General features: G+C 43.1%; 1 protein-coding gene across 1 annotated transcript in view; it reads right to left on the minus strand.

Annotated features, from left to right (window-relative positions):
* Window positions 1-789: 789 nt before the first annotated feature.
* Window positions 790-14,748, minus strand: part of MAP1B (microtubule associated protein 1B) — a 102,074-nt gene continuing 88,115 nt past the window's right edge. The window contains 3 exon segments of the mRNA XM_040451086.1: window positions 790-5,260; window positions 6,446-6,684; window positions 9,855-14,748. The exon segment at window positions 9,855-14,748 is cut by the window's right edge and continues 11 nt beyond it. Coding sequence (XP_040307020.1) covers window positions 5,105-5,260; window positions 6,446-6,684; window positions 9,855-14,748 — 5,289 coding nt within the window. The 3' untranslated portion in view covers window positions 790-5,104.

Here is a 14,748-nt window from a genome sequence, read left to right on the forward strand (position 1 = left end):
CTCCAGCCAGTTTAGGGCAGCACTTACGTTTTATCCCCACAGTATTACCCACCACTGGGTAGAGTGAAGGTACAATGATCATTTGAATGACTAAGAGGAATTCCTTCTTTTTTCAGATACCCTTTGTTATTTATAATCACTTTTCCTAAACAGCTTTTAGTTCTTGGGTGTCAGTCAAATCCACAGAGTATTATGTTAGTTATATAAGCCTATTCTGTAACTGAACAAGAAAGCAAAAGGGAGATAAGGTATTGGATGTAATTACTGAATATGATGGCTTTGTAGAGCCCCAGAAAGTCAGTCTCGGGAGGGATTTATCCAGTTTGACAATCCTGTCAAATCCTCTCATTTTACAGTTAAGTAAAGGAACTTCTTCTGACAGATAAAGTGACTGAGGTCAGGCCGCTGGCTGTGGCAGAGTTAAGATCAAAACCTGCTTTTTGCTTTGTATAGGAAGCCCTCCCAATAACCCCTTCATCTACACTGGTCTATTTACTTGTTCTTCTTAAGCAGTAATGGTAATTATCTTTTTCCTTCACCTCCCATTTTCTGTCCTTAGGCCCCAACATTCTCTAGGGGTTGGTTAGAAAAGGGAACGATGTTAGCAGTTACTGAAATGGTAGCAAGGCCCTCTCTGCAATTTGCCAAAAGCCAGGGGGCCGCTGAAAAGACAATCAGCCCTCATGAATGAATGTGTCCCCCCCGCCCTCCCCCCCTCCCTACTGTGGGTGGCAAATCCCAACTGATGAGCCCGACTCAGGACACAAAAGACAGCACAGCACACACATGAACTTTTGCCACTTTTGTATTTTATTGTGGAACTGAGTTTTTTTTTTCTTTTACATCAAATATCCTCAATGGAAGAGGGGATATTGCACACAAATATCATAAAAGCACTACATATTACTTTCACTGAAAACTAATTTTCTACATTAGATATGACTGGATAGGATAGAAGTGATGCAGGATTATAAGACATAATACCATACACAGCTGCAGACTGACACAAACACCATTCAGAACAAGAGAGAGGAGTGGAGGTGCTTCTCAGCCAGGCTCAAGACTTTCCCGGGGCCGGAAAGAGGGCTGCGTACAGCGTGGGTAAGCAGGACTCTGAACGGCTGCTGCATGGTGTTCTTGAAAGGGCAGCCCGGTCTTGATGCCTCATCTTGATGGCTCCCATTTGGGGAGCTCCAAACGAGTGCAGAGAAGCTACTTATTTTTTTCCCTTCCTTTTCAGTTTTTGATGCTGCCTTTTAAATTAATAAAGTCAGATTCTTAAAATAGTAAATAGTTTGAATACCAGGTGAATAACCTAATTGCTTTCAAAGAAATGCTCGTCCCTAGGCTGCTTTTGGTGTGTTGTTCAGTTGGTTAGAAGATTAAAGCTTACAGTTCCTTTCAAATGGAAACAAATCTTCTAAATCTGAAGCACACAAAAAATAAAAAAATAAAATTAAAAAAACCAGAAGAAACAACTTATTAATCTAACTCACAATATCATTACCGAGCAAGAACCTCCTGTGACAGGTGACTAAAGAGGCAAGAAAAGCAATTTCAGAATTATAGAGCAGCTCCTGAGAGCTGAAATTTGGTAACAGAAAATGGAAGGTGGTAGAATTTTCATTAGCAAATGACTGAATCTTATTAAATGAGTATTGAAAAGCTCCTAAACTGCATAAGCTATTGGAGACACTTAAAACATTCATATACACTGGGGAAACCATTCACTAGGATATGTAAGGTTTAAAAAAAAAAATTTTTTTTGAACTTCATGGAAAATGGCATGGGGAGGGGGGGTCAGTCATTGTATCCAGTCCCACCACAAGACTGAGAAAGCATGCACGGGGATTGGGTTTTGAGAAAGGGGATAGAATTCATTAAAATTGGAAGTGGAGGATCATCTCTAACATTTAGTCTCTGTAGAATTTTGCTTAAGAATACTACCAAAAAGTTCATGATCATGAGTGTCCTCTTGATGGAGTCTCATCATTTAAACAGAGTGTAAATTCCTTTCACGCAAATATTCAATCTGTACAATTGGATTAAAGAATCAGTATGAATAAAGCTCCTAAAAGTCTGTGTCAATCCTTAGCTCTCACCATGAATGTACATGGTACATTGTGATGGGTGTTACTAAACTAATTGTGTATTTATGGAACTAGCAAAATTAGGTTAGTCACACAGGTAGGAAAGGTGTCTGGAAAGACAGGAGCAAACCTGCAATGCACTTAATTGATTTTCCTGGTACACTCAAGCTCTGTGGTCATCACCGAGAACAATGGGTAGAAAAAGGTACTGATCTATTTCATAGGAAAAAGCCAGCTGACCAGTGCCAGCTTTTGTATATTTTTCCCATTAACACCCATAGCAAAAAAAAAAAAAAAAAGAAGAGTAAGATAGAATGCTTATTATCGAGGATCGGCTATAAATGTTTGTATTTTTTTAAAACAAAATAATGCACCTGTTAAATAACTTTAATTTGGGAAGTCAGAAAATAGTTCCCTCTTCTATCAAAGAAAAATCAACCAGCGGTCTGGATTTGGCAAGAAGGCCGGAAATCAGTTTTTCTTCCCATGTATTACATGGATCCAACTGACTCAACTTAATAACTAATTATTAAATAACTACTATCATGAGTACTTAGGTTGTCTCATAAAATAAGTTTGAAGTAAAGTTTATACTCAATCCATTTTTTTACAATGAGTTTTCCATTTTGTGTTAAGTTTTTGTACCCTTTATCAATGTGTTGTTCTTAAGGATTTGAAAGAAGTGGGGTAATAAATAAAAGCTGCATTTCTAGAGAAGCCTAAAAAAAATAGAATATTAATTTTAAAAAAATTAAAACATTTGAAAAATGTAATTCACAGCATTAAGTAGACTGCATAGGTCCTCAGTGAAGGGACCCTGAAGAAGCATTGTTTAAACCCTCATAGTAGTTAGCAGTGCAAAACATACACTTATCAGACAAAATAAACTAAAATGTTAATTTTGAAATAAATAACTAACATAGAAAATAAAATGAGGTCATTGTTCACTACTCCATAGATCTTAAGAGTCTGCAGGAAACACAACGTGACAGAGCACAGCACAGTTGTCACTGAGAAGTTTGCCACATCCGAACACTGGGTGCATTGATCTGCAACTTGAAACTTGACGTCAGTTTTAATCATGATCTGGCTTCCAGGTTCATAGTTCAATGACGGCAATGATGGAAATGATCTCTGAACTCTACGTGATGAATCGTAGGAGATGGGAATTCATTTGCTTTCAATGAATTATTTCTTTTACATTTTTTTCCAGAAAAGGAAATCCCACAGCAAGTTTTTGCTAGGGTTCTTTGATCTTGTCTTGGCTCTTCTACCTCATGGTTAAAGATCTTGAAAGAAGTATGTAGAATACCACTGGGTGATGTAAAGGCCTAGAAAAGTAGCCTACCATGCTATTCTCCCCCACTCTCAAATAACACATATTCAGATTTTTATGTTATGGGAATCAAGGGGTGGGAGGTATCACTATTCCTGATAGTTATGGGTTTTAATAAATATTACTGCAATATCAGACTTCAATCTCACCAGAACTTCAAAAAACATTTTTCATTGTTTGTCTTATGAAAGACTTTAAAAAAAAAAAAAAGACTGTCACTTGAAATTTTCTTTGCATTTTCCTGTAAATGAAAACACCTGTTAAAAAGTTCGTCTATGAAAAGTTCTCACATATCTAAAAAAAAAAAAAAATTCTGTACACTTGTTCCCATAATTATGCTGAAATTAATGGAAAACCAAACAAAAACAAAAAGCCAACGTAAGACAAAGGAAGGTAAATACTGTACACTTGCCGAGAACCTCTTCCACCATGACTCGCTGTTTTCCCAGTTCTGATCATAGAAGCCATTTCAGTCTTGGAACTTGCAGTAGTAAAGAAGCTATGAAAGGCTCAACTTGTTTGGCTGAGGGCCACAGGTACACTGAGGTGGAGGTCAACACACGTGACTCAGCATCAAACCACTGCACCAATCAGATCAGCTTCTAGGGCCCCCACACGCGCACACACTTGCTCCTTTAACTGGAGTATCTATAATCCTACACGGATGTTTTATAAACTTGCGGTCTCACGTTAAAAAATTAAGTGCATCAAGTATCTTTGTACATTCAAGTCACTTTCTAAGGCAAATTGTCTACCGTATGTACTCCCAACCGCTTTGGTATTTGCTTATTAATTGGGGTGGACTTGGGTGTTTCTGCATGCAGGTTCATCGACTCAGAGTGGACTAACCGGGTGGACAAATGCTGGGAGCATGCCTTAGATCAATCTACTCGTGTGTCTGAAGAGTCTGAGAGTTCTGAATGGGGTTCAAATCACTCGCACATCCAGTCTACATGCACTACATTATGTCAGTGTGCAGCCTTCAAACTGAAGGAGCTTAATTAAGGCGTGAAAATCTCACATGCCCTCATAACGAGTTTTGTTCTTTTTGTTTCCTTCCAGCTAACCTGTTTTAGAAAATTAAGACCTTTTTGATGACTCAGACTGACACAAGTTGAGAATGTTTAGTATGTAGACTACAGAATACAGACTGCCTGAGAAAATGCAGACCTAAGCGTTGGTTATTTTCTCCTCCTTACCCCACCTTGCTCTCTCTCTTTCTCTCTGGGTATCTCACCCGCACTCTACCATTCCGTCTCCTTCTCCTGCATTCTTTTTCTTTCTCATCCTCTCTCTCTCGTGTTCTCTCTCATTGTGCGCGCGCGCTCTTTCTTTCTCTCGCTCTCTCTCTCGCTCTCGCTCTAAGACAAATGCCTCTACCTAGCAGAAGTCAGTTGGGTTTGCTAGTGCATGGTTTCCAAATGTTTAGCAGAGATGAACTGGGGTAGGTAATTTTGCAGTAACTTGAACCCTACTGTGGGAATACTGTTACTTCCCTTAGCAATCAGCAAAAACTAAGAAATATTAGTGACTTGCATCACCGTGACACAGTATAGCGTTTGGCAGGTAACAGTTCGGTGACTTATTTAGATGAATTGACGTTTTAGAAAAGGTGGTTTCAAATTGAAGAATTTCTGGAAACAAAGTTCAAATCCTGTGGTGTGGCTGGCCTTGGCTTTTACAGTTCAATCTTGCATGCAGGGAAGGATTCATCTTGCATAACCACTGTGCTGCTGCTGGCTAAAACCATGATGTTGAGGTCTTGTTGTTTCTCATGGGTCTCTTGGTACCATTCCCTCATCACTTCTGAGTCATGGGTAGGGATCAGGGTTACCTGCAGGGAGAGAGAAAATACCTGTTTAAGGGCAGAGCCAGAAATGAGATGAAAAAGTAAGACAATAATAAGGTACTAGACTATTAAAAGAAAAAGGGGGAAGAAAGGAAAATTTTCTATTTTTCCCCAGACATACAAAGGACTTTTCAAGTTACATTTTCCAGGAATCAAAATAAAGCTGCAAAAAATGAAGTTTTTCTGGGAGAGATGAAGACTAGAACCAAAAGCAACTCAGGACTAGTCAATTAGTTCATCTTTACTCATCATCAGTTTTTCAATTCTTTAGTGGTAAGAGAAGAAGGGCTTCAGTTAAGGTGGAATTGCTTGTATTTCCTCTAACAAATTTTGCATTAAAGATATGGAGGATTAAATCCAGAAGCTTTAGTTATCAGTGCTGCCCAATTGTGTGTAACTAATACTTCATCCTGAGAACAAAGATTCATGTCTCTGTGTGTGTGTGTGTGTGTGTGTGTGTGTGCGCAGCTGGCAATGGTGGGTGGGTACTGGTTTGAATAGTAAAAATTCCATGTAATATTCATTAGGAGGCCACTGGGTGCTTCTCATGGGACTTGATATAGTTAACTACCAAATAATTCTATTTAATATTAATATTAGGCAAATACATTTTACTACGTGGCAGTGCAAAGTCACAGGTAAAACTGAAATAAGCGAAGGTCACAGCCAGAATAACACAGTGGTTCACAGCAAGTTAGGATGTATGTGAGCTAGGAGTGTCCTGTTAGGGACCAATGTCAGCAGTGCTCCTCCTGTGGGATTTCACATGGACAGGTGATTTTCTAAATGGCCATGCCCCCAGCTTTGGTCTATTCGTGAAACACAAAGTAGTAAAGACAGTTCCTTAGTAGCCCTCACATGGAAATATCATTTTGACTCATACACACATATTCTTGGTATATTAGGGGGAAGGGCAAGTAGTCTTGGGCCCATTTTGTAGATAAGTTAATTATGCCTTAGGATGGTGAAGTGGCTTTCCCCCCAGGCATGGTTATTGGTGGTGCCAAGAATAATATTCTACACTGTCTCCTCTGTGTGAAATCCACTTCATCCTCTGGATATCTCATGTGTGACAGACCCATGGGGCACCTTATGCGATAAACACGTTTCCTCCCCTCTGCCTCTGGACACAGCTCCATGTGCAGTGCAGATACTGTCCAGAGCTCTTACCTGCATGTTGCTGCCCCACTGGGCTTTCCCTTCCAACAAGGCATCCAGGACAGCCCGGCTGGGCTCCTCAGCAGCAGGGTCATTCCCACTCACCACGTAGTAGGATGACCTCACTCTCTTGAAAAATTCGACATCAACATTCTTACTATTGCTGTGATTGGGAATATAGCACAGGTCCAAATACACAGGGGGGCCTGGAGGCACAGCTGAGGGCTTGGAGGGCTTGGTGTTTCCTGGTCCTTTGGTAAATAAACAGAGAAAAGCCAGGGTCACAGAAATGCAAAGAGACCCACTGGTCTGGTACTCCTTCCCTACTCATTCCCCAAGGAAGTCCTGCAGGACATGCCAAAGGGGGCACTGGACAGTTCTCTCTCTCTTGTATAGGGCATTTAACACTGGCAACTTGAGAAAATACAACATGGTTGAATGGCATGGTTTCCCTTTGTGGACAACCCATTAGAAAGGAAGAGAGTTTAAAGGCCTTCCCAAAAGATGGAACTAGATAGTAATATTCCTCCTCAAAAAGCTGCTAATGTGCACCCTAATTTGGAAAATGATCTAATAGATTTTGAAAGTCAAAAGGAATCCTCTGCATTTGGCGAACCATGGTTAAGAAATGTTAGTAATCCATGTTAGGATCTCATGTGATAGCAACTCTACTCAAAGCTGAATATTAAACCCCAACATTTGACTTAGTAAATGATTCAGATCTTAACCTCCTATGATCTCCAAGGCCCCCAGAACTCAACCTTGTTCATAAACTGATGAAATGCTGTATTCTCTCCTAGCACAGTCCTCTGAAAAGTGAGACATCTCTCCCTAGGCAAGGTTGGCTACCAAACTTTGGCAAGAGAAAGGTTCGGAAAGACTGGGCTTTCTCTAGCCAATCAAGACATACCAGACTGGGGAAAGGGGAATCCGGCTGTCTAAACTCCTGGTCTAAATCAGAAAGCCCAAGCAGGGGCACCTTGGTAGCTCAGTCGGTTGAGTGACTGACTTTTGATTTTGGCTCAGGTCGTGATCTCACAGTTCGTGGCATTGAGTCCCACATGGGGCTGTATGCTGACAGTGGGGAGCCTGGTTGGGATTCTCTCTCCCTCCCTCTCTCTCTCTCTGCCCCTCCCCCATTTGCTCACTCACTCTCTCTCTCTGCCTCTCTCTCTCTCTGCCTTTGTCTCTCTCAAAATAAATATTTAAAAGAAAGAAAGAGAACCCAAGCAAAGTAAAGATTCAGATTAACCCAAAACCTTCCTGGCACCTTTGTCTGAGGAGATGGTTTTCTGACTTGTTCTGGTTAGAAGGTTTAAACTTTTTGAAACAGTAATAGAACTAGCATTCTAAGGCAGTGGTTATTCAGCCTAGCTGCATAATTAGCATCGATTAGGAAGCTTAATACTGATGCCCAGGCCCCATACCCCAGAATCTGGTTTCACTAGACTGGGGCAGGGTCTGAGCACCAGCATCTTTTAAAAGCATCGCAGATGATGTTAATGTGCAGTTGGGTTGAGACCACTACTATAAAGTCATTTAAAATACCAGCTGGATCCTATACATTTAATCCTCTTTCCTTTCTCCATAGGATCATTAAAGACTGTCACCCCAGAGTCAAAACCACCAGTGAATTCCATCACTTGTCCAGTTTTACTTGTAGAGGCAAGTGATGAGAATCAGCCAAACTGATATTTGGTTAAACGGACTCATTTTAATGAATACCTAGCCATTTTAATGAATGTAAGCTAAAGCCGTTAGGATGTCCATATTTAGGCCTATCAAAGAATTCTGACTTATAACAGAAGCTTGTGAGTTACAGTTCCAACAATTAAAAATGCAAGTTTTTCTTGCGCACGAAATCACTACCATCAATCAACACCAAATGAACGCTGCTCATAGAAGCACAAACTGAGGGAAGCTGACAGCAGTCAACCCAGGTTTGTTTTAAAAATCAATTAATAATGCAGTTTCATTGTTTTAAAAATCTTGGAAAAGTAAATTCAAATCAATTCATCTTTATTTATTACTTGGCCTTGAGAATATCTCTTTAAATGACAAAGAAAATAAAAAAAAAAACAATTGTGTGGGCTAGAATGTATATATTTGGCAAGTTTGATAGCAAATTTCAGTTGGCTTTTATCTGTTTGAAAGGGTTTTACGTGTTCCCCTAAGTACAGGTCAGTTGCCAACTCTTTCAGACCAAGAGGTTAATTACCTGGTGGTTTTCCATTAATTCTGAGCATGAACAAACTCAGTTTGTTTTCTGCATGCATGTACAAAGAGGAAAACTGAGGAGAAGTCAAGCTTGAAATTGATCCCCCATGTTGCTTAAAGCAAAACTTGGCAACTATAAGTGATACTTCTTAAAATGTACTGAATTTGAGAGTCCCACAGTTCAGCTATCAGATTTTTCCCTAATAAATGAATAAATGTTATTTAAGTCATTTTTTGCTTTACATGTCTAGGTCAATTTTATTATTTTGTGAATAGAGGTCTAAAATCCCTGAATAACTACATAAAGGAAATAAAATGTATTAATGCAAAACCCTATGATTGGTTTGAAGCAACAAAATGAAGCTGGGCCATCGAAGACCCAGGTCATCACTGAGAACTTGATGAATAAGGGAACTGTTACCAACAGAAATGATCAGAAGTCAGGGATATCTCCTCCTGCCAACTGAATTTCAACCTGGAACAGAATTCTGACTCTCTATGAGTGAGACTGTGGCGTTAGAGGGGGATAAGAAGAGACTTTGATGCTCTTCTCTCAATTTGTACTGGGTACTGACCAGCTGAAATTAGGATGTTCCCTGGCCAATAAGAAAATAGCACTGCTTTTAATGTGGATGTAGGTCTAAAATGGTGATTTTTTTAACTAAAAATTTTCCAGTTTTTAATTTTAAATGTTACAACTTTTATTTTAAAAATGTTATATAACTTCACTGAAAAAAACATTCTTTATGAAAAAATTAAATCTAAATCTTGGGCCCACACCGGTCACACCAGGCTTGGCTTGGCACTCTGGCTCTCCCTAGGCTTTTGGGAGCTCCTGGCCTTGTCACCTTAGCTTGCCTCTGAGGCCTGTGCCAGCACAGGCTTCCAGAGGAGTTTCAAAACACATGTCCTTGGTTCTGAAGATTTAGAACAAGGCTGTGGTCACTGTATTGCAGGACGGAGCAAACCCAGACAGTGGTTACCTGGCGAATCAGAGCCGCTCTGGGCAATATGCTGCACTACCCTCAAGCCTGCAGCCACGTTGGGCTGAGATCCACACCTTTTGGCAGAAGAGAATAGTAAAAGGGAAGGGAGAGATGTACCCTCTCCCCTTCCCAGTACCAAGTTACATGGCAACTCAAAGGCTCCAGTCAAGGCGGAACAGCTGTGGACCGTATCAGGACACTGGCACCCTTCCACCTACCTGCAGTTGCAGTCTTTACCGATTTGGATGTGGAGGCGTTGGCGGCATTCTTGGTGTCCTTGTCTTTCTCTTCCCCGCGTGCAGCTTTGACCTCCGGAGTGGTAGTGGTTTTTGTTGCTTTTTCCACAGATTCCTTCTTCTTAGGAGAAGCCACTCTGGACACTTTATCTGAGGATTCTTTCAAGCCCCCTGGTTTTGGTGAAGCTGCAGAAGGCTTAGACTTCCCATCACCCTTTTTGACAGGTGAAGATGACTTGGTCTTTGTGCCTGGTTTTTTGGTTTTGGTCTTCTCTTTCAGGTCTTTCTTCAGAGCTTTGCCCAGGTTCTGCTCAATGGCCAAGGCCTCTGGGTCCATCATGGACACGTCAGGGTGGCGTGGAGAAGGGCTGCGGTCCTGCATAGGAGCCGGAGGTGGGTCCATGTGTTTGTATGTGACAGTTTTGTCTGTGGGGATAGTTTCTGATTCATCTTCAGAGTCGATATTTGCATCAGCTGTGATGGAAGGGCACTCTTCAGTCTCCGGGGGGACATCAGAATCGGTCTGGGATGGAGCTGACTCGCTGACTGAGGTGGGAGGGGTTTCATCACACTGTCGCCCCTGTGGCTTTCCTCCTGGAGGTGGTGGGGCTCCCCCTGATTGGGTGAGAGGCTTCTCAGCCTCTTCAGTTGGCTCTTCACTGGCAAACCACTCGAGAGGATTGGGATTAATGAAGGAGGGTGAGAGTTCTGTCTTGGGATGCTTGTATTCACAGGAGGACACAAGGCATAAATCAACATCCTGGCGTGCCTCTGAGGGAGACTTCTTTTCCACGGTGTAGCACTGCTCTGAAGTCTCGTAGGAGTAGGTAGATGCTTGTGGGGTTCTAGTGATTTTCTCTACGGCTTCATAATCATAGGTGGAAGTATCAGGGGCTCGTGTAGTTGCCGTCGATGTCTCGTAGGAATAACTTTCAGACTCAGGGAAACTGGCGATTTTCTCAGTGGTCTCGTAAGAGTAGCTGGAATCCCCAAGTGTGTGGCCGCCATCTTCGGAGTCATCATAGCCATTGCTGATATCATCCAGGAGCCTTCTGGAAGACCTCTCGGTCTTTTCATAGCTGTAACCACTCACTTCAGGGGTCCTCATGGTCTTCTCGCTTGCCTCGTAGCTGTATTCACCCTCTTCAGGGGTCCGTGTGGTCTCCTCAGTGACTTCATAGGCATAACCACCATCTTCCGGGGTCTTGGCGGTTTTCTCAATGGTCTCATATGAGTAGCTGCTGTCACATGGGGATTTTGTGGTACTGTCTGTCTTCTCATAGTAATAGCCACTCACATCTGGGGTCCGGGTGGTTTTCTCATAAGACTCATACTCATAACCCTCTTCATCTGGGGACCTGGTTGTTTTCTCAGGCTTTTGATAGGCATAGCTGAAGTCACCAGGTGTCTTCCCTCCAATGTCCTTCTCCATGCCAGATGTGGTCAAATCTCTGTTCAAGGCCAGCTGGTGTTGCACCGTATCAAATAACATCGAGGCACGGAAGCCATAGGGCTCTGCGGATGCTGCATCTGTCAGTGGAGGAGAGGAAGTGGGGCAAGCTGCTATGGTCTCTTTGACGGCAGAGGTAGAATCTGAAAAGCTAGGTGAATATAAAGGAGAGGAGTCTCTTGGGGTGAGTGGAGAGATATCAGATTTTGGTGACAGCTTCTCTCCTTCTAGACTTTGCGCTTTTTCTGAGGTGAGAGAGGCATATAAGGATATATCTCTGGGAGGAACGACGTCAGATAGAGTGTCTTCTTGGAGAGGAGAAGCTATCTGAGAGGGGGTATGTGCTGAAGAGGTGGATGGGGAGGCCTCAACCTGAGACACTGAGATGAGCTCAGAAAGATCATTGTCTTGGGTGTAGGACGGCTCCTCCATTGGTGGTATCTTATGTGATAAACTAGAGTCCTGCATGTCAGGACTGTAATCCACTTCAGTTGGCCCATTTTCAGTGATGTGAAGCATAGTTGCACCCACTGTAGGGTGATCTGGAGACTGTCGACTAAAGTCCATAGCGAGCGAGTGCTCAGGGGATTCTTGGCCAAATTCAATAGACATTGAGGACTGTTCAGATCTGTGATCTTGGACTGGTGTCCTGGATTTGGCTGTTTTAGGGGAGAAATCTGGTGGAGAAATTGACATTGGTCTTGGACATTCTTCTTTAGATGGAGACATTTCTGTTTCCTGGAAAGTGGTAGGCGTTTGCACAACAGACACAGAAAGGGAGTCATCGACTTCTGTAGAATGTGGAGAGCCAACCTCAGCATGCAGAGAAGGAGACACGTCATCTGTTGTTGGCTCTGGAAATGAGCTCGTAGCCACAGAAGCTGTGGATACTGAGGCCACGCCCTCCATGTGAGAGTATGTGTCTTCTGCTACACCCTCATCAACAGGAGTAGCTGACTTGTCTGAGACAGTGCCTTCTGAAATGGACATCTTAGTGTCTTCTTTAAAAGACCCAAACTGACTGACATCTATTTGTGTAGGAGAAACATCTCCTCCTAATTTTCTTTCATCTAAAGCCAATCCAGATTGAGAACTCATGGCTTCAACATCGTCAGGTTTCTTTTCTTGACCAAAGTCTTCCTTTATTGGTATAAAGTCTGTGCTTTTCTCTTCTGGTTTGTCTTGTGAAAGACCAGTAGAAGTCATGTCAGAGATGGGACTTATTTCATCTGGAAAGCCTTGTTTTCCATCCTTTCCTTCAAAGGGGCTTTCAGTACCTCTACCAGAAGTCTTGTCATCAGCACTTAGAAAACTTTCATATGCAGATTCGGATCCAATTAGGGGAGGGCTCCGTAAAGGAGACAAAACTTTTTCAATAGGAGATTCTGAGTCAGGCACAGGTTCATCCATGGGGCTTATGGAAGCCCGTTCATTCTCATCTTTGGCATCACTGAATTCAAAACTCACTGGAACTGCTGGTGGTTTTTCAGTTACTTCTGTGGGGAGGTGACTAGATTTCTCTTCAGTGGGCGACTGGTAGTAAGGTGTGTGGCCAGCACTGCCAGTTACAGACTGAGATGGAGACACCACTTCCAGGGTCTTATCCTCAGGACTAGCACAATGTTCTTCAACTACTTCTTGGGTCACCTCAGGAGACACTGGGACTGCTTCTGCCTCCGCCGAGACTTGAATCTCATTGGGCGTCAGAGAAAAGTTCACACTACGTTCACCCAGGGGGGTCTTTTCTATGGGTGATGGAGGAGATGGACTCAGGGATGGGCTCTTGGGTGGGCTAAGTTTTTCATCTGAAACTGCTGAGATGGTGTCTTTGATCACCAACGTGGCACTGGCTTTCATGTCTTTCTCTTCAGTGTAGTAAGCATCACGTAGAACAGATCTGCTAAATTTGTCTTCCTCCATGGATGACGGTGGTGAGATGGTGGAGGCTGAAGCGTTGTAGTCCTTCCCATCTGTGGCATCTGTTTTTGATCCTTCAGATAATCCATTGAGTGATGTAACAGCAGGTTTGCAGTATTCCTGAGAATACAGTGAAGACTCGTATTTGGTGATGTTTACAAATTCTTGAGATGGGGACTCTGTCTCTTCATTGTTGATCTCATCACTCATCACGTCACGAGGAGTAGACATCTCATCCATTGGGGTGGGCTCACTGGATATCTCAATGGTAGACTGAGTGTAGCCAGAGGTGGCAGTGAATTCTTCAGGCTGGTCTTCTCGATTCTCCTCATCAGATGCGGTGGCCTCACTTTCTGAGCCTCCAGGTAAAGTCTCATCGTGAATTGAAGATGCAGGTTCTCGGGCAGGAGACTGGGCTCCTGGTTGCTTGATTGATGTGGTGAGGAATCCATACTGATCCTCGACACCGCTAGCCTCTGCAGCCTTGTCAACCACGGCCATGACGTAATCTTCAGCTTCGGCTTTTTCGGGCTCATATTCTTCCTCTCTGGCATCTTCAGCTCTGTCCTCCTCATCACCCTCCTCCTCAGATTGTTCAGCTTCTCCCTTCTCCACCACCTCATCCATGTCTTCTTCTGCTCGGTCATCTCCACTGGCCAGAGACTCCCTCTTCTCCTTGATGTGCACATCTGCCTCAGCCTTTGCACTTTCCTCCTCCTCCATGAGGCTGTGCTTGGAGGTGCTCACGCACACGGTTTCTTCAACGTCCTCTTCTGGCTCCTCAGCCTCTTCAGTTTCTGCCTTCTCTTCATAGTCTCCAGTCTCTGAGGATTCTTCAAAACCTGTTCCTTCATCTTCAAATTTTTCAATGTCGTCTACCCCCTGTTTCTCCACCGGCTCCAGTTCCTCAGGGGTTTGTTCACATTCACCCTCCCCTTCAGTGGTGGTGATCCCCTCATCGGGAGATTCGGCAGGGCCTTTGATGACTTCTGTCTCTTTCTGGAGGACGTAGGCTTCGACTGGTTCGGTTTCCTTCAGTTTCTCCTCGTCTTCGATCAGCTCCAGCTGAGGCTTGATGTCTTTTGCTACATCGACCTCTTCAGCCTTTAACTCTTCAAAGTCCTTAGTCAGATCCTCAGGGGATGACATAAGGGACCTCTCGGCCTCGAGTTCTTTGGCAGGGCCAGCACTTGCCATTCCAGCTGCTGCCGCCACAGCTGCCACAGCGGCCACAGAGCCAATGGCTGCAGCTGCGGCCTCTGGTGTCTTGCCTTCCTTCTTAACGACTTTAATCTTCCCCTTCTCCTTTGGCTTCCCAGCAGCAACAGAATCTTTTTTGACAGGCTCTTCCTTCTTGGGCACTTTTGGTTTCAATGCAGCTGGTTTTTTTGCTTCAGATAGAGGAGTAGATGGTTTCTTTGCGTCTTTAGGAAGTTTCTTAATTTCTTTTTTGGGTTCCTTTTCTTCCTTTTTAATTTCCTTCTTTTCTTCCTTCTTCACCTCCTTCTT

Source organism: Herpailurus yagouaroundi, unplaced genomic scaffold (assembly GCF_014898765.1).
Source record: "Herpailurus yagouaroundi ecotype Mexico unplaced genomic scaffold, PumYag 29, whole genome shotgun sequence".
NCBI lineage: Eukaryota > Metazoa > Chordata > Mammalia > Carnivora > Felidae > Herpailurus > Herpailurus yagouaroundi.